Raw genomic sequence first — 25,621 nt, 5'->3', positions numbered from 1 at the left:
ATTTTATAAGGCCGGCACAAACTTAGTGCTCAAACCAGACCAGGTTAGCACAAGAAAGAGGAATTCCAGTGTTTAAAAATTATATGCAAGAATAATGGAGAAACAATATTTACCCTGATGGCAAATGAGAGCAATGGAAAGTATTTGCCTCACTGACTGTCAAGATATATCATGGAGCTATAATATCTAAAATGATATGGTTCTAGTATAGGACAGGAAAATAGAACTAAGAGCATCCTCATGTATATGAAGAATTATTAAGTACAGAGGAGGAATCAGTCACTTTATTTATAAAATGTAGCATTTCAGGGAATAAAAACAAAAAACTGAACCCATTGCCATCATCGATTGTGACTCATAGCAACACTACACAACAGAACAGAACAGAACCACCCCATAACGTTTTCAAGAAGCAGCTGGTGGATTTGAACTGCCAACCCTTTGGTTAGCAACTGAGCTCTTAACCACTGCACCACCATGGCTTCATGGATGGTATTATTCAGAAAATTGTGCTGAAATCGTTGTTTGTCCATATGGAAATAAAATGAAATTGGATTCTCCATCACACCATATTCAAAAATCATTCCAACGTCTTTTAAACACAAAAGAAAAAATAATTAAATGTTTATGAACTGTATAAGAAAATATCTTTATTAGATTGGAGGAGTTGATCAGTTCTTGAATGAGATGTAACACACACAGTCCAAAAGGGAAAAAGTAGATCAATTCAACGATTTAAAATTAAGTTACTGGAAAATGAAAATCCAAAGTTCTTTCAATGTAACAAAACGAAGACAGCAGGACAGATAAACATTCAATGAAGTATTTCCAAATGTGGTTTTGCCTACAACATAAGTATTAACTGCTGATAAATATTTACATTAATAAGCTAGGATTATGACTAAGGCAATTGCCCAAATGTGTAAAAGCAGAAGGAATCGAAAAAGGAGAGAGTGCTACTCTTGGAAATAAATTGTGCTGGCTCACATTCATCTAATACATTCATTGAGTAACTTATTAGGTGGCAGGCATTGTACTGAACACTTGTAATTGTTGTAGCACTTGATCCCACCTCAGACTTTTCTAATCAGACATTTGTCTAATCCTTTCAAGGTAATGAAATTCCTCTTACTTGTAATTAGTTTTAGAAGGAGCACATGCCCCAACTCAGGATGATGACATAGAATGTGTTCTGGAGGACTCCTTGAAAAGGTTATTTCTCTAATACTGAGACTGAATAAAGAACAGTCAGTTTTCCATCCCTGGTTATTGTATCTTAAATGACCACTGTGCTGCTGCAGCCATTGATGACCATCACAGGAACAGCTTTAGGAAAAAAACAATATATGGAGCTGTGAAATGTAGCCCTGTGGTTCTGGAGGCTCTGGACCTACCCTACCTCTGAAACCTTTGTTTTTATATTTGGTGCTATGTGAGTTTAGACTTTTCCCTCAGTATACCTGAAAGTATCCTCACTCTTAGAGTTGAACTATATCAAATCTAAATGGAAAAAAGTGAATGAATATAATTATGCCAAATGTATAGATGAGTAAACTGAGCTTATGGTTGCTGTTAGCTGCCCTCAAGTTGATTCTAACTCATGGCGACCCCATGTGTTGCAGAGTAGAGCCACTCCATAAGGTTTTCTTAGCTTTAAACTTTAAAGAAGCAGATTGCCAGAACTTTTCTTCTATGGTATCTGAGTAGATTTGAACCACCAGCCTTTAGCACTTGAGTGCAAACCATTTGTGCCACCTAGGGACCTTTCAACTGAACTTAGAAAGCTGAAATAAATATACAAAGTTCACATAGCTATTACAGAGAAGAGGTAGAATTCAAACCCAAGTGTTCTGACTCCAAATTTTCTCCCTTAACCATTATAATTTCTGAACTCCTACTATTCAAAGAACTTAATCAGGTTCTCTGAATCAGTGTTATTTATTTCACTCAGGCATATTCCAACAGCTTAAGCCCAAAGCAGGTGAAACATTAATGAAAAGAAGATATTCTAGAGATGAGTTTCCTCAAAGCACCCATTATGTCCTTGTTCCTTAGACTGTAGATGAAGGGGTTCAGCATGGGTGTGACCATGGTGTACATCACTGATGCAATTGCACTCTTCCTAGAGGGTAGAGTAGCTGCAGAGCTAAGGTACACCCCAAAACCTGTCCCATAGAACAAGGAAACAACTGAGAGGTGAGATCCACAGGTAGAAAAAGCTTTGTACATTCCACCTGTTGATGGCATTTTCAGGAGAGAAGAGACAATTTGTATGTAGGAGAAAATAATCCCAAGGAAGAGTCCACCACCCAAGATACTAGTCATAAAATATAGCAAGATGTTATTAAAGAGGGTATCAGAACAGGCAAGCTTGAGGACCTGAGGAAGTTCACAGAAAAACTGGGGGATTTCCAGGTCTATGCAGAAGGACAGATGCAGCACCATCAGACTGTGGAGCAGGGCATTCATGATGCTAATGACCAAGGAGAATAGAATCAGCAGGCCACAGAGGTGGGGGTTCACGATGATTGTATACCTCAGAGGGTGACAAATGGCCACATAACGGTCATAGGCCATTACTGCAAGGAGACAATTATCCAAACAAGCAAAAACCAGGACAAAGCAGATCTGGGTGAGGCAGCCTGTGTAACTGATGGATTTGCTCTGTGTCTGAATGTTCACCAGCATCTTGGGAGTCATGGTGGTGCTGAAACAGATGTCAGTGAAGGACAGATTGGAGAGAAAGAAGTACATGGGGGTGTGAAGGTGGGAGTCTGAGCTGATGGCCAGGATGATGAGTAGGTTCCCAGCCACAGTGATCAGGTATAAGGTCAGGAACATTCCAAAAAGAAGGGGCTGAAGTTCTGGATTCTCTGAAAAGCCCAGGAGGAGGAATTCTGCTAAGCCTGTTTGGTTTTCTGATTCCATGTTTGTTGATGATTCTGGTAGAAAGAATAGAGACGAGATATACAACAGATGTACAAAGGTCCCTTATTTTACAGAAACACTCTAATCTATAATGTCACATGAAATTAATATTATAAATCATTACTGTGGTTCTCTCTTTGTTTCTCTCTCCCCCTCCTCTTCTTTCTCCTCTATCCTTTTCTCTCTCCTTCTCTGTTCTCTTTCCTCCTACACTCTCATTTCTGCTGTCCTCCTTTCACCTGCTCTACCACATCTTTTCCAGTTATGTTTAAGTACCTACTCTTTTTACACATTTGCCAACTAACATGAATATAATATCAGCGGTACATATTTTTTTCTTAAGAGTTTTCTGAACTCTGAAAATTAGCAGGAAAATCAAAATCATATGATATTAAATGTGTATTTTACAGGAGTGGTTCTTGAACTTCCTTGCATCAGAGCGAGGTGGTGAGTTGCTAAAATGCTGATTGCTGAGCATCAATTTCAGAGTATCAGATCGAGAAGATAGGGCATTAGGCCTCCAAAGTGTGCCTCTATAACAAATTTCCAAATGCTGCTGCTGCTCACCTGGGAACCACACACTGAGGACCAATATTCTAGAACACAGAGTTGGAGCAGACCTGGTGCAGTCCCTGAGGAGGTAATGACCTGGCTCATCAACACACTACAAAGTGGATCAGGAGTTCAAGTCCATGACTCAGCCCTTTTTCGATGGGTCTTCACAATTTGTCCTTTTAGTTCTGCACTTTCATTTCAACATTGCATTCTTTGGATCCTCATCACAAAACACTTGCCTAATTGTTCTAACTAATAATAGTATTAGCAGGAGTCCTTGGTTGGCACAAATGGTTAGGCAGCTAAGGAAAATGTTGGAGGTTCAAGTCTACCCTGTGACACCTCAGAAGAAAGGCCTGGTGATCTACTTCTGAAAAACCAGCCATTGAAAACCCTATGGAGCTCAGTTCTACTCTGACACACGTGGAGTCGCAGTAAGTTGGAATTGATTTGATGGCAACTGATTTGGTTTTTGATTTGATTAACAGATATTATAGTAATAAATATAATATCTATTATAAACTTCTACAACTATGTCACTAACACAGAGCTCTGAGTATTAGCATATAAAATACTCGTTATTTATATGAACTCCTTTTATTCTCTCTACGGATCTGTGACTTAGGTGCTTCTATCATCCTTCATTTTACCCATGATCTCAAGTAGGTAACATGAGGTTAAGTTATGGATACAAGATACAAGATCTTCTTGTAAGAACTGGTGAAAGCATTTGAACTTAGAATGTCAGATCAGAGTGGACCTCTTACCACCACGTGATATGACCTTTGAGTAGGACAGGATCAGGCACTAGAAGGGTCAACAGATTCCATTGCTTGCCTCTTGAAAACTTCCATGTGAGTACAAAACCAAGTGTTTCCCTAGTCTTCAAAGTCACCTACTCTCTGACCACAGAGGTAGTATCTAGCAGGTGACATTATCAAAGCAGGACCCACAGTCAAGACTTGAGGTCAGTTTTGGAGTATGGTCCCTAAAATCTCAAGCTGTTGTGGCTATTATGTCAATAAGATTCTCTTTTCTCACAATACTCAAAATTACATGTAGCACTTATTTTTCCCCCTAAAACAGAGGAATGGGAGGAAGAATGAAATGCATGAGGTCTTTAAATCACTAAAGAAAAGATAAATAATTTGTTGGTGTATCCTAAATGGAATTTTAGGTAGGAAAGACACAATCTAACAACACAGGCATTCTGTCAGGCATGGCCCCACAGTAGTAGATAGAGGGGGAGTAGAAGTTTGCCAAGTCAGCCTTAGGAGGGAAAAAGGAACTTGAGCAAAGTACATCTGGACACCTCAAACGCCTTTATAGTTTCAGGACTAAACATTTAATCAAAACAAATTGTCTAGTAAGGAGCCTGGCATCTGCTGAGTGTTAGGAGACTTATCAGTTAAGGTGTGAAGTACTTGTGATTTAAGATGTCCATTTCAATTGGACAAGATAATAAAGCCTTAGTTTTAAAAATTCCTTATGTTATACATACCATACACAGGCAAAGTAGGAAATAAACACACATACTCTTTTCTGTTTAACTACCTCTTACATTTGTTCATGAAAAGTGATAGAAAAAAACACCATACGATTTTAAATTTGAAGAGCCATAACTAATCTTCATTAATAAATTATTACTTTTCCTTTTCTTTACTCACTTCCTAGGTATCTTACTAAAATGTGTCCCTCCCTTCCTACCTTTTTGTGGCAGATTATGGAAATAATTTATCCCTTTCTACTTAGGAGCTTGATGCATTCCCTATTCCTTTCATGTTTTGACTCATTGTCTCCATTGTACAATTAGCAGATAATGTTACAAAAAGAAATCTTGAGAATCAATCATGAAAAGTCATATCCTCCTTTCTTTTGTTTCTGGTTAAGCCCATCAAAGCCTGAGTCTGGCAGCCTTGGGAACTGGCTTCTATGGGAATCCCAAGGTTGTGTGCCAGGATCAACTCCAGAACACTCCCATTTCCTGTGTTAAGATGAGGTCCCCGAGAATATGATCACTGGATTCTCAAACACAGGCAAGAATTGATTGTATAAGTCCTGGGCACATTTATGTGTTTACCCTTTATTTCCATGAACCAATGATTTAGAAATGGTCTCTAAAGGAATCTCACAAGTGAACAGCTCATTAGGATGTTTATGTTCAGAGTAAATGCCCCTTGACAAATACTGCTTCACCAACAAGGAAACCTGGGGCCCTAAGCATGGGGTCATAAGAACAAGCAACCCTAACAAAATCAATCATTTGCTGGAAGGTTTGGAATCAAACAACCCTGAGTTTACTCCCAACTCTAGCACTTGTTTTGTGAATGAGGAAACTTTTATAACTGTTCAGGAAGCCTCAGACTTCTTTGTATAATGGGACCTATCATGGAACATTATCGGGATATTGTAAAAATGAGAAATGAATAGAAAAACTCATCAAGCACAGTGTTCAACATATTACACCCTCTCGATATTTCCTGTTGTGATTTGTTCTGCATGGGCACAGCTTGGCGTTGTTCATTACAGAAGGGAAGTGACAGGCGGGGCCAGAGGAAAGAGGATCAATGAAAGTTAAAAGAGCCAAAACCAAACCCAGTGCCGTCGAGTCAATTCCGACTCATAGTTAGAACATTCCTAAGGTGACAATGACAAATTTTAGGGAAGAAAAATGTAGCAAAACTCTACAGGGAATCTTGCTCATCTAGAGAAGCAGGAGGAGAGAACAAGCCAAATGAACATCACTGATATCAGTGAAAAAGAAGCCCTGGTCTGGTGGCAGTGTTTAAGTGTTTGGCTGCTAACCAGAAGTCGGCTGTTCAAACCCACCAGCCACCCTGCAGGAGAAAGATGAGGCAGTCTGCTTCTGGAAAGATTTCAGCCTTGGAAACCCCTTAGGGCAGTTCTACTCTGTCCTCTAGGGTTGCTATGAGTTGGAATCAACTCGACGGCAACAGGTTAATGAGATATCAATGTTCATTTGGCGTGGACATAGGATGAAATATCTAGCAATTAAAATGAATAAATTAGACCTAGATGTACCATGACAAAGAATGAAAACTTAAAAAACAAACGTTAATTTCTCTAACAAGACATCTACAAGAAAAAAGAAAAAAACAAGACATCTATAGTATGGGAAAACTAAAAAGTTTTAAAATTACACATACATAAATTTCTATTTTTTAATATGAAATATTTCAAGCACACTGAAAAGTACAGGGAAAACAACAAAGGCCTAATTATCCACCACTCAGCACCATCAAACTAAAATATATCACCATACTTGCATTATGTGCTTTTTGAAATTATGATTCTTTCCCTTTTTGTATGAGCTTAAATCCTTTATTCTGTGAGTTATTTTTAAATTTTTTGTGATGTATTCAGTATTTTTTAAGAAAAAAATGCATATCTATTTGAATACCTCCCCCTTTATTTTTTCACAAATCTGTCTTCTCTCCACCTGAACCACAACAATGAACTTGGTATGTATTATTCTCCTGTCTTTTCATTACTTTCAGTCTAATTCAATCAATAAACAATGCTATTGTTTTACATTTTAATACTTTAGGTACTGTGGGTGTCATTTTACAATTGGTCTCTTAAAATAATGCATTTAACCTTATCAGTCTTATTACAGTTCAGTCTGGTTCATTAACTTTAACTGCTTTAAGGTATTTCACTCTGTTATTACATCAGAACGTATTTATCCCTTCTCCAGGTGATGGGCATTTTCATTGTGGCGCACACACACACACACACACATAAAGGATGGGAATGGAGTGGAATAAAAAGGGCTTATCATTTTTTTGTTTACTATCTTGTTACTTTAAGAATAGAACTGTTATGGCAAAATGTCAACATTTATTAATTCTGAAAGCTTTGATATATGACTATTTGTCCTACTACCCTGAGCTAATCTGTCTTAAAATATTTCATAGGTTAATAAAGAGACACCGGTAGATACAGGTATGTAGCCTGTGGAGTCAGACTGGTTCTCCACTTCCTCACTGCTAGTCCTCATAGCCAGGTCAAAGATCTCCCTTAAAAATGCGTATCGAGAACCACGTAAGAAGCTGACTGAACACACCTGCCCCCTGCCAAAGAAATACAAGAATTGTTTATAGAATTCTAGAAAATTGAGCAAGGGCATATTTCTATTTAGGATGGAAAAATTCCCTGGAAATTTAGGTTCAGAGTAGGTGAGTAGCAGAATGAGAGAAGCTCAAGTATTGGTGCAAAAATACAAGGAAACATGTCAAGAAGGTTATGGACAATTAGGCAGGCATCGCACAAGTAACTCCATTCTGCTCATCTTCTGCATGTACTCACCTCACAGCTGCCCCAGATGGACTTGAAGACAAAGACATCTCCCTATTTGCAAAAGATAAACTAGGGGACTTCAGATTACCTGAGTGCCAGCATTAAGAAATGACATTCGATTCTCCCCTGAAGGCTGAATGATAAAAATGGAAGCTCTGGACTCACGGAGCACAGAAAACAAAGGACCAGGATCCTATGGGAAGTGATGGAGACAAGGCTGAGGTGTGCTGCATCCTGACCTGGGCAAGGTTATTGAGTGGATGGTCACAGGCAGACTCTTTGATATCTCTGTGCCCCTTGGGGTTTCAATACCCAAAGCTCCTCATTAGTCAGACTCTTTTGCTGTCATTCTGATTCCAGGGCAGTACAAACTCTTAAGGAGCAAGCCTAAGAGAAGGAAAAACTAATATTGAATGATTCCATTATCCTAAGAGCCCAGGCATATGCCATCCTCTTTGCCTCATCTCATTCTGCTCATACTCATTTCAAGTGCCTTGTATACATGGATATACCTCCCTTCTGTAATTGTATTAGTCTTCTCTCTTTATATTCAAAGGTGCCCATAATCTAACAGCAAGATTAGGAAAATTGACACCATGTTTAGGCTAAAAATATATACTTTATTATGTGAGGATGTGTATTCTACACAAATATGAACAATAATATAATAGATGTATCCTAAAAAGGCAGATTCTAAGGGTTAATTCTTCGATGGCACATGGATCCTTTTCCTGCATCTAATATCCAGCAGTTTCTAATCTAGCCTCTGTAATCAAACGTAATTGAGCATGTAACAGGTATTTAACCTCCTTTTTAATATTTCAATATCAACATTTCCAAATTTTACAGACGTAACTTCAATATCCACCACTCATCTGTCAGTTTGTCACAGTGTGGTGGCTTGTATGTTATTGTGATGCTGGAAGCTATGCCACCAGTATTTCAAATACCAGCAGGGTCACCAATAGTGGACAGATTTCAGCAGAGCTTCCAGACTAAGACAGAATAAGAGGAATAACTTGGGGATCTACTTCTAAAAAAAAAAAAAAACTGACCACTAAAACCCTTATGAATAGCAGTGAGAGATTGATATAGTGCTGGAAGATGAACCTCTCAAACTGGAAGACACTTGTGGTCATTAAGATTGTGTGTCCACTTGGCTGGACCATAATTCTCATTGGTTTGGCAGTTATAATGTAGTCTGGCAGTTCTATAATGATGTGATCATCTCCATGATGAGATTTGATATAATGTGACCACCTTCAAGATAAGATCTGCTGTGAATAGCCAATCAGTTGAAGGGGGAGTTTCCTTGGGAGTGTGGCCTGCATTCAATATATGTGGACTTTTTGGCAAGGCTCGTGGGCTTTTCTTTGTTTTGGATTCTGCAGCTGGTGCCTGTTCCTCTGAACTTCGGCCCTTAGAACTTGAGCTAGAGTCATGTGTTGTCTTGCCTGCTGATCTTGGGATTCATCAGCCTGTGAGCCAGAGCCCTGTTGTCTGACTTGCTGATCTTGGATTCACCATCCCCTGAAGCTATGTGAATCAGAAGAAGCCTTCAACCTGACTCACCGCTTGGGACAATGTTCCAGCTTCTAAAACTGCGTGAGCAATTTCCTTAATATAAACATCTCTCTACGTGTATATTTATACACTTTACTAGTCTTGCTTCTCTAGAGAACCTAGCCTAAGACATTTGATACAGAGAGTGGTTCTAGAGAAACAAAACTGTAAGGATGACTTTTCCAAATTGGTTTTCAAGTCTGATTGGTATTAAAGACGTTAATGACTGCTTCCAGTAATGAAGTGGGCACTGCCAATCCACGGTTGTTTTAGGCTGGGTTCTCTAGAGAAGCAAAACCAGTAATGTGCATAAATATAGACTGAGAGATTTATATTAAGGAAACAGCTCATACCATTGCTAGGGTTAGAACTTCCCAAGTCCTTGGATCAGGATACAGTCCTTTCCCAATTCATGAAGCTGCAGAAGCTGGTGAACCCAAGATGAGCAGGTTGGAGAGCATGGATCCTGCTCACAAGTCGTGACGGTCAAGGAATCCCCAAGGTCAGCAGGCAATACCATGTGTGTCTACTGAGTAAGCTGCAGGGGCTGGAGAAACCAAAAGAGGCAGGTCAGGGAGCAGGACTCTTGCTCGCAGGCCACGATGATCGACAAATCCCAGGATGCGTGGGTAAACTGCTAGCTCAAGTCCCAAGAACAAGAAGTCAGACAAGAAACAGCTGTTGGATCTAGAACAAGCCAACAACTTTTGCAAGGTGAGCAGGAAAAAGGAAGTAGCCAGTGGAAGGTAGAGAGATGAAGGCTGAGGGGGCAGTGAGCTACCACAGGCCCCACCTCCACTGCTACCACTCAACAGATTCTATCATGGAGGTAATCATATATCAAATTTCAACAGGAAAGTGATCACAACATTACACAACTGCCAAAACACTGAGAATCATGGCCCACCCAAGTTGACACACTATCTTAACCATCACAGTGGTGTAAGGTGGCAATAGAAATATTTTGATCACCTATTGGTAAAGGTGAGGCTCTGGGTGATCACGTTTGACACTTTTGAAGTTTTGTAATAATGGGAAGTATAAGGAAGCTGGTTGCTTGGTCCTACATTCCCTAGACAAAGTGATGAAGGAAAGAAATGAGCTCAGAGCTTCAGAGTCACAACTCAAGTGCCACATAAACAACCTCAAACTTTTCACATGTGTCTTGAAAGAAAGCCTGATTTCTTGTAGTAACAGACCTGATATTGCCAGAAAACAAACCCAGAGTCCTATCGTAAGAGTGGCTGAATTACAGTGCCAGCTGAATTCCCAATCTTCAGTGGTGTCTGCAGTTAAAGTGAGGGCACTGATTGGGAAGAAATGGGATCATGAAACTTGGGATGGGGACATGTTTCTAGGTGCCATCAAGTCGATCCCAACTCATAATGACCCTATGTACAACAGACCAAGACACTGCCTGGTCCTGCACCATCCTCACAATCGTTATGCTTGAGCCCATTGTTGCAGCAATTGTGCCAATCCATCTCATTGAGGGTGCTCCTCTTTTTCATCGACCTTCTACTTTACCAAGCACGACGTACTTCTGCAGGGATTGATCCCTCTTGATAACATGTCCAAAGAATGTGAAACGTAGTCTCACCATCCTTGCTTCCAAGAAGCATTCTGGTTGCACTTCTTCCAGGACAAATTTGTTCTATATGTGGACATATAGGCAGGTAGTCAGGAAGCTGGGGACACTGAACCCCTAAATTCCATTATGCCACTCCTACCAACAGAACCTTCCCTCTCATTCCCATCTGAAGAAATTATCCCATTTTTATTTGCTAAACCGCCCTCCCTGGTAGAACCCACTTCCACTCAACCTGATGAGATTAAAGCAGCTGTGCCTGAAAAGCCTTTGTCTGAGTCATTATGCCTGGCATGTTGCCTGAGGCAGATGTCTTACAAGGCAATGCTGAATGGTCTCAAAAACACAACCCCACCACCTATTTTGGCTTCTAGACCTAGCTGACATCCCAGTGAGCAACAAAAGGTGAAGTACAAAGTGTGCCATCAGCAGACGATTTTTAACAATCAAGTGGATAGGACGATGCATTCTGTGGAAACCAGTCATCCTCTTTTCCAGCTACGCCTGTCATTGCTCAATGGGCTTATGAACAAAGTGGTCATGATGGCAAGGATGGAGATTATGCAAGGGTTCAGAAACACTCATAAGGCCAACTTGGCTACACCACAGCTGAGTGCCCATTCTGCTAACAGTAGGGACCAGACGTGAATTTCCAATATGGCACCACTCCTCAAGGTGATCAGCCAGCAACATGGTGGCAGGCTGATTACATTGGGCCTCTTCCATCATGGAAAGTGTGGCATTTTGTTCCTACAGGAATAGACACTCTGAATATGAATATGTTTCCCTGAACACAATGCTTCTGCCAATACTACCATCCACGGACTTACAGAATGCCTTATTCACAGTTGTGGTATCCCATACAACCTCATATCAGATCAAGAGACTCACTTCACAGCAATTGAAGTGCTGCAGTGGGCCCATGTCCATGGAATTTACTGGTTTTACCATGTTCCCGTCATCCTGAAGCAGCTGGTTTAATAGAATGATGGAATGGCCTTCTAAAGACGCAATTATGGTTGCAGCTACGTAGCAGTACCTTGCAGGACTGGGGCAATGTTCTCCAGGACGCTTTATAGGCTCTAAACTAGCATCCAATATATGGTGCTGTTTCTCCCATAGCCAAGATACATGGGTCCAGGAATCAAGGGGTGGAAATGGGAGCAGCACCATTCACTAGAACTGGAGATAGAAAACCAAAAGGGAAGAATGTGCTTGGTATTTCTCAAGCTGAAAGAACTGAAGAAAAAATTCAAGCCTCAAGTTGCAATAGTGAAGGATTCTATGTGGAAAATATTAAATGACACAGGAAGCATCAAAAGGAGATGGAAGGAATACACAGAATCATTACACTAAAAAAAAAATGAGTCATAATTCAAACATTTCAAGAGGTAGCATATGATCAGGAACCAATGGCACTGAAGGAAGAAGTCCAACCTGCACTGAAGGCGCTGGCGAAAAACAAGGCTCCAAGAATCGATGGAATATCAGCTGAGATGTTTCAACGTACAGATGTAGCACTGGAAATGCTCACTCATCTATGCCAAGAAATTTGAAAGAGAGCTACCTAGCCAGCTGACTGGAAGAGATTCATATTTATGCCTATTCCCAAGAAAGGTAATCCAACTGAAAGCAGAAATTATACAATGATATGGTCAATATCACATGTAAGCAAAATTTTTGCTGATGATCATTCAACAGTGGCTGCAGCAGTATGTCTCAGGGAACTGCCAGAAATCCATGCTAGATTCAGCAGAGGGCATAGATCCAGGGATATCATTGCTGATGCCAGATGGATTCTGGCTGAAAGCAGAGAATACCAGAAGCATGTTTACCTGTGTTTTATTGACTATGCCAAGGTATTCGGCTGTGTGGATCATAACAAATTATGGAGAACATTACAAAGAATGGGAATTCCAGAACACTTAATTGTACTCATGAGGAACCTGTACATAGATCAAGAAACAGTTGTTGGGACAGAACAAGGGGATGCTGAGTGGTTTAAAGTCAAAAAAGGTGTGTGTCAGGGTTCTGTCATTTCACCATACCTATTCAATTTGTGTACTGAGCAAATAATCCTAGAAGCTGGACTATTCAAAGAACAATGGAGCATCAGGATTGGATGAAGACTCATTAACAACCTGCGTTACGGAGATGACACAAACTTGCTTGCTGAAGGTGAAGAGGACTTGAAGCACTTACTGATGAACATCAAAGACCAGAGCCTTCAGTATGGATCACACCTCAACATAAAGAAAACAAAAATCCTCACAACTGGGCCAATAATCAATATCATGATAAACGAAGTAAAGATTGACGTTGTCAAGGATTTCATTTAACTTGGATCCATAATCAACACCCATGGAAGCACCAGGCAAGAAATCAAAAGACACATTTCATTGGGCAAATCTGCTGCAAAGGATCTCTTTAAAGTGTTGAAAAGCAAAGATGTCACCTTGAAGACTAAGGTGTGCCTGACCCAAGCCATGGTATTTTCAATTCCATCATATGCATGTGAAAGCTGGATAATGAATAAAGAAGAGTGAAGAAGAAATGATGCCTTTCAACTGTGGTGTTGAAAAAGAATATTGAATATACCGCAGACTGCCAAAAGAAGAAACAAATCTGTCTTGGAAAAAGTACGACCAGAATGCTCCTTAGAAGCAAGGATGGTGAGGCTGCGTCTTAAATACTTTGGACATGTTTTCAGGAAGGCTCAGTCCCTGGAGAAGGACATTATGCTTGGTAAAGTACAAGGTCAGTGGAAAAGAGGAGGACCCTCGAAGAGATGAATTGACACAGTGGCTGCAACAATGGGCTCAAGCATAATAACTATTATGAGCCTGGCACAGGACGGGGCCGTGTTTTGTTCTGTGGTACATAGGGTCGCTATGTGCCAGAGCTTACTTGACAGCACCTAATAACAACAACAACAGCAACCATTCATTATTACCCCTATGACCCACTCGCAAAATTTTTTGCTTCCTGTCCCCTCAACCCTATGCTCTGCAGGTCTAGAGGTCTCAGTTCCAAAGGGACTGGAGACACATTACTGATTCAGTTGAAATAGAAGTTAAGAATGCCACCTGGCCACTTTGGGCTCCTTATTCCTCTGGATCAACAGGCAAAGAAGGGAGTTATCGTACTGCCTGGTGTGGTTGATCCTGATTACCAAAAGGAAATTGAATTGATATTACATGATGGAGGTAAAGAAGAGAATGCCTGGAATGCAGGAGATCCTTTGGGGGCATTTCTTAGTACTACCATGCCTTGTGATTAAAGTCAATGGAAAACCACAGCAACCCAATTCTGACATGGTCCACCAGGAGTGAAGGTTTGAATCATCACACCAGGCAAAGAACTATGATCAGCTGAGGTGCTTGCTGAGGGCAAAGGTAATATGGAATGGATGGTGAAGGAAGGTATTCTAAACACCAGTTACAACCACGTGACCAGTTGCAGAAACATGGACTATAATTGTTCTGACTATTTATGTTTTGTATGTGTGCATCTAATATTTTTGTTTTCCTCACTTATAAAACAGAAGATATAAAGAGGGCTAATGCATTTTTGGTCATATGTGTGCTAGTTGTGTCATGTTGGACACAAATATGACTTTATAATTATCTTTATTCAGAGATTTCATGTTGTTTAAGGAGATATGTATAGGCGTCAAGTTGATAAGGCACAGACTGTGATCATTAAGATTGCGTGTCAACTTGGCTAGGCCAATATTCTCATTGGTTTGGCAGTTATGATGTGGTTTGATAGTTGTATAGTGATGTGATCATCTCCATGATGAGATTTGACATAATGTGATCACCACCATGATGGGATCTGCTGTGAGTAGACAATCAGTTGGAGGGGGAGTTTCCTTGACAGTGTTGCCTGCATCCAATATAGATGGACTTTATGGCAAAGCTCCTGTGCTTTTGCTCGAACTGGCTCCTGCAGGTGGCACCTGTTCATCTGGTCTTTGCTTCTTGGGACTTGAGCTAGCAGTTTACCAGCTGTCTTGCCTGCCAATCTTGGGATTCATCGGTCTTCACTGCCTGTGAGCCAGAGCCCAGATGACTTGCCATTCTTGGATTCTCTAGCTCCTGCAGCTATGTAACTAAGGAGGATCCTCCAGCCTGACACACAGAGTTGAGATGTTCCAGCCTCTACAACCACGTGAGCCATTTCTTTTATACAAATCTATCTCTACAGATATATTTATGCACTTTACTGGTTTTGCTTCTCTGGAGAACTCAGCCTAAGACAACACTCAAAATATGACAGGGGAAACGTTTCCCTTCAAAGTAGAGTTGACCCTAATGAAATGGATGGAGTAAGGCTTCTGGGACTGTCATTTGCTGTTGTGGCATGACTCAAAATGAAAACAAACAGCTGCAAATATCCATTAATAATCGGAATATGGTATGTAGGAAATACGAATCTAGGAAATTGGAAGTTGTCAAAAATGAATTAGAATACATGAAGACTGGTATCTGAGGCATTACTGAGCTGAAATGGACTGGTATTGGCCATTTAAAAATGGACAATTATGTGCTCTACTATGCCAGGAATGAAAAATAGAAGAGGAATGGCAAAAAGAACATTTCAAGATCGATCCTGAAGTACAACGCTGTCAGTGATAGGATAATATCCATACACCAACAAGACCAGTTAATACAACTATTTAAATTTATGCACCAACCACTATAGTCAAAGAAGAAACTGAAGATTTTTTACCAATTGCAGCAGTGTGAAATTGATCAAACATAAAATCAAGATTCACAGATAATTACTGGTGATTGGAATATGAAAGATGGAAGCAAAGAAGGAGGATTAGTAGTTGAAATATATGGCCTTTGTAATAGAAATGACGCTGAAAATCCTATGAGAGAATTTTGCAAGTCCCACACGACTTATTCATTGCGAATAACTTTTTCAATGACATAAACAGCTACTATACATGTGGACCTCACAGGATGGAATACACAGAAATCAATTCGACTACATCTGTGGAAAGAGATGATAGAGAAGCTCAATATCATCAGTCAGAACAAGGCCAAGCGCTGACAGCAAAAAAGACCATCTACTACTCATATGCAAGTTCAAGTCAAAGCCGGAGGAAATTTATAAAGTTCACAAGAGCTAAAGTACAACCGTGAGTATACACCAACTGATTTTAGTGCAATCTCAAGAAGAGATTTGACACCTTTGAAAGTTAACAAATGAACACTAGACCAGTTGTGAGATGATATCAAGAGCATCATACATGAAGAAAGCAAAAGGTCATTTAAAAGACAGGAAAGAAAGAAAAGACCAAAAAGGATGTCAGAAGAGACTCTGAAACTTGCCCTTGAATGTCAAGTAGCTAAAGCAAATGGAAGAAATGATGAAGTAAAAGAACTGAACAAGAGATTTTGAAGGTTGGCTTGAGAAGACAAAGTATGATAATGAAATGTGCGAAGACCTTGAGTTAGAAAATCAACAGGGCAAGACACGCTTGACATTTCTAAAGCTGAAACAAATGAAGAAAAAATTCAAGCCTCGAGTTGCAATATTTAAAGATCGTATGGGCAAAATATTGAATGACACTGAAAGCATCAAATGAAGATAGAAGGAATATGCAGTGATTGTGCCAAAAACAATTGATTGCTGTTCAATCATTTCAGAAGGAAGCATATGGTCAAGAAACAATGGTGTTGAAGGAAGACATCCAAGCTGCACTGAAGGCGCTGGTGAAAAACAAGGCTCCAGGAATTGACAAAATACCAATTGAGATGTTTCAACAAGCGGATGCAGCACTGGAAGCACTCATTCTCCTATGCCAAGAAATTTGAAAGACAGCTTCCTCGCCACCGACTGGAAGAGAGATCTGTGTTTGAGCCCATTCCAAAGAAAGGTGATCCAACAGAATGTGGAAATTATCAAACAATATCATTAATATCGCACACAAGTAAAATTTTGCTGAAGGTAACTCCAAAATGGTTCCAGCAGTAAATGGACAGGGAGCTGCCAGAAATTTAGGCAGGATTCAGAAGAGGCCATGGAATGAGGATTACCACTGCTGATGTCAGATGGATCTTGGCTGAAAACAGAGAATACCAGAAAGATGTTTACCAGTGTTTTATTGACTATGCAAATGCATTTGATTGTGTGGATTGTAACAAATTACGGTAACATTTTGAAAAATGGGAATTCCAGAACACTAATTCATGCTCATGAGGAACCTGTATATAAACCAAGAGGCAGTCATTCAAACAGAACAAGGGGATACTGTGTGGTTTAAAATAAGGAAATTTGTTCATCAGGGGTGTATCATTTCACCACACTTATTCAATCTGTATGCTGAGCACATAATCCAAGAAGCTTAGCTATCTGAAGAAAAGTATGCTATCACGATTGGAGGAAGACTCATTAACAAGCTGTGATATGCAGATGACACAACCTTGCTTGCTGAAAGCAAAAATGACTTAAGCGCTTATTGATGAAGATCAAAGACCACAGCCTTCAATATAGATTACAGCTCAACATAAAGAAAATACAAAAATCGTCACAACTGGACCAATAAGATCTCATGATCAATGGAGAAAATATAGAAGTTGTCATGGATTTCATTTTACTTGGGTCCACAATCAATGCCCATGGAAACAGCAGCCAAGAAATCAAACAGCATATTGCTTTGGGAAAACCTGCTGCAAAAGGCCTCTCTTAAGTGCTAAAAAGCAAAGATGTCACTTTGAGGACTAAGGTGGGCTTGACCCTAGCCAGAGTATTTTCAATTGCCTCATATGCATGCAAAGGTTTGACAATGAATAAAGAATATTGAAGAAGATTTGATGCCTTTGAATTACAGTATTGGCAAAGAATATTGAATATACCATGGACTGCCAGAAGAACAAACAAATCTATCCTGGTAGAAGTATAGCCAGAATGCTCCTTAGAATTGAAGATCATAAGACCTCATCTCACTTACTTTGATCATATTATCAGGAGGAACCTGTCCCTGGAGAATGGCATCACAGTTGGAAAAGAGGAGGATCAGTGAAAAAGAGTAAGGCCCTCAATGAGTTGGATTGACACAGTGGCCACAACAGTAGGCTTAGGACCGGGCAGTGTTTCATTCTGTTGTACGTAGGGTTGCTATGAGTAAGAACTGACTTGAGGACACCTACCGAGAACAACAACTTCAACATACACTTTTTCACATTATAATCCATGGGTTGAAATTACTGCTCTTAGTCATCAACATTGTTGAGAAAATTGCAAATGATTAAATAAACAGCCAACCTGTGATACAATATATCTTTTTGGCTATAACCAACTATGGATTTGGGCTTGTTCAGTAGAACAACAAACTTATTTTGAGCAGAAAAAGACCAACACACAAATGTGTAGTTTATTTAATGCAGAACTGGTACTACAATGAATGAATGGATTTATTAATAAAAGCCACTGGGACATAAAATGAATTTGGATTCTTGCTCACACCAATGGCAAAAATAGACTCCAAGCAGATAAATGACAAAAATGTAAAATGCACACTATAAATCCCTTAGATTGAGGTAGGTTGGGTTTGCATAAACAAGATCTATTGAGATGATCCAAAGGAATGTGGAAATTATTGAACAATATCATTAATACCACAAGCAAGCAAATTTTTGCTGAAGATCATTCAAATTGACTTCAGCAGCCTATCAGCAGGGAACTGCCAGAAATTCATGCCGGAGTCAAAAGAGGACGTGGAACCAGGGATATCATCGCTGATGTCAGATGGATCCTGGCTGAAAGCAGTGAATACCAGAAAGATGTTTACCTGGGTTTTTACGGACTATGCTAAAGCATTTAACTGTGTGGATCATAAAAAATCATGGATAACGTTGCAGAGAACGGGAATTCCGGCACACTAAATTGTGCTCATGAAGAATCCGTACCTGGATCGAGAGGCAGTTGTTCAAACAGAACAAAGGGGACACTGCATGGTTTAAAGTCAGGAAGGACGTGCATCAGGCTTGTATCCTTTCATCATACCTATTCAATCTGTGTGCTGAGCAAATAATCCTAGAAGACAGACCATATGAAGAAGAATGGGACACTGGGATGGGAGGAAAACTAATTAACAACTTTCATTATGCAGATGATACAACCTTGCTTGCTGAAAGTGAAGGGGACCTGAAGCACTTACTAATGAACACCAAAGACCACAGCCTTCAGGATGGATTACACCTCAACACAAAGAAAGCAAAAGCCCTCACAACTGGACCAATAAGCCACATCATGATAAACAGAGAAAAGATTGAGATTGTCAAGGGGTTCGTTTCACTTGGATCCACAATCAACACCCGTGGAAGCAGCAATCAAGAAATCAAAAGACTCATTGCATTGGGTAAATGGCCTGTGAGAGATCTCCTTAAAGAGTTATAAAACAAAGATGTCTTCTTGAGGACTAAGGTGTGCCTCATCAAAGCCAAGGTGTTTTCAATTGCCTCATATGAACAAAGAATAAGGAAGATGAAGAGAATTAACACCTTTAAATTGTGGTATTGGCAAAGAATATTGAATGGTTAGGCCAGGATTCTCAGTAGTCTGTGGTTGTCTTCCATTTTGTGACTGTAATTTTATGTTAAAGAGGATTAGGGTGGGATTTTAACACCACCCTTTTTTTTTTTTTTTTATTTTACCCAGGCCACATCCTTAGTCTAAAGTAAAGGAAGTTTCCCTTGGGTGTGGCCTGCACCACCTTTTATCTCTCAAGAGATAAAAGGAAAGGAAGGCAAGTAAAGAGTTGGAGACCTCATACTACCAAGGCAGCAGCACCAGGAGCAGAGCATGTCCTTTGGACATGGGGATCCTGCACCTGAGGAGCTCCTCCACCAGGGGAAGATTAAGGACAAGGCCCTTCCTCCAGAGCTGACAGAGAGAGAAAGCCTTCCCCTGGAGTCAACACCCTGAATTTGGACTTGGGACCTACTAGACTGTGAGAAAACAAATTTCTCTTTGTCAAAGCCATCCACTTGTGGTATTTCTGTTATGGCAGCACTAGATGACTAAGACAGAATTTTGTACTGAAAGAGTGGGGCGTGGCTCTAACAGACACCTATAACATGGGAAAGTTTTTGAAACTATGAATGGATAGAATTGCGACAGCAGCAGAGGACCAGCACAGCAGAGAACCTGCAGCAGCAAAGAAGCTGCAAAAGCAGAGAAGCAGCAGCAAAAGCAGGAGACCAGCACGAGGTGGCACTGGAGCCCACCCACGGAACCAGAGAGCTGAGTGCCTGTGTGCAGGAGGCTTCCTGGCAGAGTGGGTTGCCTCCAGGTGCTTACTGATGGAGCTACTGAGCTTTGGAACACTTGCTCCAGCAAGGCAGATGCAGGTGTGAGGCCCAAGGAGCTGAGAGGCCAAGAAACCATGAAGCAGAAGCTGAAGAGACAAGGAACACAAGAAACTGAGCTGCCTCAGCCTCAAAAGGCAACACCAAGACCTCAGGGGTTTCGAAGGGTGGAGCCATGGCCTCTGGTGTTTCTAAGGGTGGAGTTGCCACTCAGATGGTTGAGGAGAATGGTGGTGCATCTAAAGCCTGAGGGAGCAGAGTTGCTGTCCCAGTGGGCCTGGAAGGCGCAGTTGAAGCCCAGGGCCGAGGGGCCTCTACTCAGAATCTGGAGAGTGTGGCCAAAGCCTAGAGTCCAGAGGCCAGGGTTATTGTGTAAATTGTCTCAGAGAACAGAAGATTATTTTCAAAGCTTTGAGGGCTAATGTAGTGTGTTCTACTGACTTCCTTGGTGCCTGTTATGCCTTCTAACAGGAGTGTAAATTGGTTCTATCACTTAGGAAGACTTCTTTTTAACTACCAGTAGGAGAATAGGCACTCCACTATACACAATAACTTCACCCAAGCATGAGACTCTTTTTCTACCAGGAGACATGTATGAGAATATTCCAACAATTTTATTCATAATGTTACAGGGTAGGGCTTCCCAGCTCGAGACTAAGCCCTGCTTAGGTTCTTACCTTCTTCTGACCAAGAATGACCTGAAGAGGCTCAGAGATTCTACACAAACAAAGGTTCGTTAGGGACAGAGCAAAAGGCTCACAAGGGACAGAGAGAGAGGGTTTCCACCTACGCTAGCCTCCAGTCTCTCACTGAACAAAGGATTTCATAGGGCTTATAAAAGTTCTTAGGCAGGAAAAAGACATTATTTTTATTCATTAGATGAGTGGAGATTTCTAGGAGAAGGGAAGGGATTATGAAAATCAAATGCTCACACAGTTAGAATTTAAGATGGACTTCCTTGCAGAGACTGCTGGAACCAAGAGGGAGTCTGTCACAAAGGCTGCCGGGATGTTGAAAAGGACTTATTCTGGGACGTCGTGTATGCGTGATGCCTCTGGACCTTGGTTCAAGCCCAGCGAGGGGACTCTGTTCATGTTAGTCTCGTGTGGAATGTCATTCATAGTCCACGTGGATCTTTGCTGTGCATGCTATGCAGCTGGTGGGGCCTTGAAAAACAACTCAGAAGGATTAGCAGTCATTTATAGCTGGTCAACCACACAGGGCCTTGAAATGTAGCCCTTTATCTTGTCTAAGCACCTAGTTTGTTAATCACAGGTAGTTTTCCTGTGCCAGCAGCAAAAGTTATGTGGTGATCTGCACTTAGTTTTACATCCAGAGACTATTTAATTATAGCTGATTAAGCACAGAGGGCCTTGAAATGTAGCCCTTCTTTAATTCAGCCAGCCTGATCTCTCCCCTGTCTCAATAATAGCAGAACACTAGTTATCAAAAGTTCCATCAACATTAGAAAGGATAACATTTAAAAGTATATGGCATTGAAAATAAACAAATGAATATATCCAACAACAAGATTGAATCTGAAAAGCACACTGGGGAGAAAAGGTATCAAGACACAAATTCATACATTAATACTAAAAGTTTAACAAGTTCAAAAAGGGACATTTAAGAAACTGCGTAAAAAAAAAAAAAAAACCCATTGCTGTCAAGTTGACTCCAACTCATGGTGACCCTATAGGACAGAGTAGAACTGCCCCATACGGTTTTCAAGGAGTGCCTGGTGGATTCGAACTGCCGACCTTTTGGTTAGTATCTGTAGCTCTTAACCTCTACACAACCATGGTTTCCAATAAACTGTGTAGGGATACATAAACTTGTCATAAAAAGACGTGGTCAAATCTCATGAAAACACCGGTTTTGTAGAGCAAAAATTATCAAATAATGGCAACTTCATAGGATTCAACATAATAGAAGGATATCAAAGAAAATGATAAATACAGAATTCAGGATCAATACAGAATTCAACAAAAAGGAAAACAACCCAATCAAAAAACTGGCAAAAAACTTGAAAAGATACGTCACCAAAAAGGATATACAGATGGCTAACAAACTCATGAAAAGATGCTCACAACATTAACCATTGTTGTTGTTGTTGTTAGGTGCCATCTAGTCCATTCTTTTTTGTTTCTTTTTTAACCATAGCTACCCTAGTGGGTTTTTTTTTTTTTTTTTAGTGGGGTTAAGGTGGTATCTCATTGTGGTTTTGATTTTCATCTCCCTAATGATTATTTTTTTTTAATGATTATAAAAAAAAAATTTTTTTTTTTTTTTTTTAATGGTTAATGTCCTCCATGTATCTGTCAGTTTGGGAGACATTAACCATTAACCATTAGGGAGATGAAAATCAAAACCACAATGAGATACCACTTCATCCCCACTGGGATAGCTACAATTAATAAACAAACAAAAAAAATGGAAATAACAGTTGTTGGTGAGGATGTGGAGAAATTGGAATTTTCATCCATTGCTGGTGGAACTGTAAAATAGTACAGCAACTGTGGAAAAGTTCAGCAGCTCCTCGAAAGTTCAACATTGAATTACCATATGATCCAGGAATCCTAATCCTAGATAAACACCCAAAAGAATTGTTGTAAGCAGGAATACAAGCAGAGACCAATATTCATTGCAGAACTATTCATATAGCCAAAGGATCCCAATCTTTTGGCCTTAGCCCAGAAAAAATGATTTCAGACATCTGACCTTCAGAACTATAAGACAATACATCTGTGCTGTTTTAAGCCACTACACTCGTAATTCATTACAGCAGGAAAAGGAAGCTAATGCATGGCATATGTCCCAATTCACGGTGATGATGAACAGAACGTCTTCTGGATGACACATTGGAAATATCATCTCTCCATTACAAAGACACCAAGGAGAGGCGATCATTTTTCTGTGTCTGGAAATGATCCATGCACTGTTGCAGCCATTTGTGAACATCAAGGGAAAAACCTTAGGAGGAAGCCAACACACGAGGGAGTAAAAAACACCCCGGTGGTTCTGTGCCTAAACTTACCCTACCTGTAAACTCTTTGTTAGGAAAGATGATACTTGTTTTTATTGTATGTCCCTATTTTAGTTGAGACTTTTCCCTCTTACAACTAAAAGCATCCTCACTGATAAAGTATCTCAGATCTTCCCAAATTTTGCCAAAGATGTGAGCTAATATAATTATGCCAGCTTTATAGATAACTGACCTTAGAGAGTTGAAATCGATTTTCAAACATCACAGAGCTATGACAGAACAAAGGATTCAAACCAAGGTGGTCTGATTCCAAAGTTCTCACCGTTAACCATTACAGTCTCTGGTCTCCTGTTTTCAAAGAACTTGGTCAGACTTTATGAATCTCTCATTATTTACTTCTTTCTGGTATGTTCCAGCAGCTTAAGGCTAAAGCCCCTGGCACGTCAATGGAAAGAGAATATTCTAGAGATGAGTTTCCTCAAAGCCCCTATCATGTCCTTGTTCCTCAGGCTGTAGATAAAGGGGTTCACCAGAGGGGTGACCACAGTGTACATTACTGAGGCTACTGCACTGTTCCTAGAGGAGTGAGTAGCTGCAGAACTAAGGTACACCCCAAAACCTGTTCCATAGAATAAAGGAACAACTATTAAGTGTGACCCACATATGGAGAAAGCCTTATACTTTCCACCAGCTGATGACATTTTCAGGACAGAGGAGATAATTCGAGTATAAGAAAAAACTATCCCAGAGAGAGGAACAACACCCAAAAGACTGGTCGCTACATAGACCAAGATGTTACTAATGAGGATATCAGAGCAGGCAAGCTCGAGAACATGAGCTAGTTCACAAAAGAAGTGGGGTATTTCCAGATCTGTGCAGAAGGACAGCCGCAGTGCCATCAGAGTGTGCAGCGGGCATCAAGGACACCAAAGAGGAAGGACAACAGAACCAGCAGCTCACAGAGTGTAGGACTCATAATGGCCGTGTACTTCGGTGGGTGGCAGATGGCCACAAATCTGTCATAAGCCATCATTACTAGAATTCCATTTTCCAGTCCAGCAAAAGTCAGGACAAAGCAGATCCGGGTGCGGCAGCCTGTGTAACTGATGGATTTCCTCTGTGTCTGGGTGTTCGCCAGCACCTTGGGGATCGTGGTGGTGGTGAAACAGATGTGTACAAAGGACAGGCTGGAGAGGAAGAAGTACATGGGGGTGTGGAGGTGAGAGTCAGAGACGATGGCCAGGATGATTAGCAGGTTTCCAGCTACAGTGATCAGGTGTAGGGACAGGAACAGCCCAGAGAGGAGGGGCTGCAGTTCTGGACCCTCTGAGAGCCCCAAGAGGAGGAATTCTGTAGCGTCTGACAGGTTCCCTGGTGTCATGTTGTTGATAGGTCTGATAGAAAAGATGGGGGTGACAACAAAATCAAATGTAAGAAAAATCTTAATTTTTATTATCTGATCCTTTACAGAAGAACTTGCTTGATTAGATTTAGGTACAATTTTTGGCAAACATTCTTATGTACTTTCATTAGGACCCACATACTGACTGCTTCTCCTATTTTTTTTTAATGATAATTATTACCTGGAATCCATTAATTTATTGGGGTTTACAAAATGCTGATATTCTATTTTTTTCAATTATTGGCTGAAATACTCCCATAAAGAGGAAACCATATCAGTTATACATATTTCCTTCTGCTTCTCTTTCTCCTCTCTCCTCTCCTTTATTTACCTTTTATTCCCCTCACCACTTCTCCTCGTTCCCAAGTTTTTATTCACCACACATTCTTTGTCTAGGGGTCCCTGAGTGGTGCAAATCGTTAAGCACTGGACTACTAACTTAAGGATGGTGGTTCTAACCCACCCAGAATCTCCTTGGCAAGAAAGGGCTGATGATCTAACTCTGAAAAAAAAAATCAGCCATTTAAAACCCTATGGAGCATAGTTCTGCTCTGCCAAACACAGGGTCACCATGAGTCAAAGCTGACTCACTGGCAACTAGTTTGGTTTCAGTTTGATATTCTTTGTCAAGTAGGGCTACTTGCTGAAAATAGAATAGGAACAAGACATTTTGCTAACCCTTAGGATTATAGCAGGACTTCCAGCAAATAATCAATCCAGGATGAAATTACTAAGGCTGTATTCCAGAACACAGGTTGGCAAAATTGAGCTTATGGGTCAAGCCCCGCTGGCTTTTGTAAATAGTTTTATCGAAAGACAGCCATTTGTTTCCACACAGTCCATGGCTTTTATGTGCTACAGCAGCAGAGTTGAGTAGCTGTGACAGAGGCCTAAAATATTTATTATCTAGATCTTTAAGGGAAAAATTTGCTTGATTAGATTTAGGTACAATTTTT

General features: G+C 40.4%; 1 protein-coding gene and 1 pseudogene across 1 annotated transcript; both read right to left on the bottom strand.

Moving 5' to 3' along the window:
* Positions 1-1,756: 1,756 nt before the first annotated feature.
* On the bottom strand, positions 1,757-6,123 carry LOC135230615 (olfactory receptor 7G3-like). The gene has a single exon (XM_064280547.1). It carries the CDS (start codon positions 2,926-2,928, stop codon positions 1,990-1,992), a length of 939 nt encoding a protein of 312 aa, XP_064136617.1. The 5' UTR covers positions 2,929-6,123; the 3' UTR covers positions 1,757-1,989.
* A 16,580-nt stretch (positions 6,124-22,703) lies between these two features.
* LOC135230871 (olfactory receptor 7G3-like) lies at positions 22,704-25,229 on the bottom strand (annotated as a pseudogene).
* Between the last annotated feature and the right edge of the window lie 392 nt (positions 25,230-25,621).

The sequence above is a fragment of the Loxodonta africana genome, chromosome 3 (genome assembly GCF_030014295.1).
Source record: "Loxodonta africana isolate mLoxAfr1 chromosome 3, mLoxAfr1.hap2, whole genome shotgun sequence".
Taxonomy (NCBI): Eukaryota; Metazoa; Chordata; class Mammalia; order Proboscidea; family Elephantidae; genus Loxodonta; species Loxodonta africana.
Note: the sequence above shows the minus strand (reverse complement) of the source record. Positions and strands in the feature narration are given on the sequence as shown.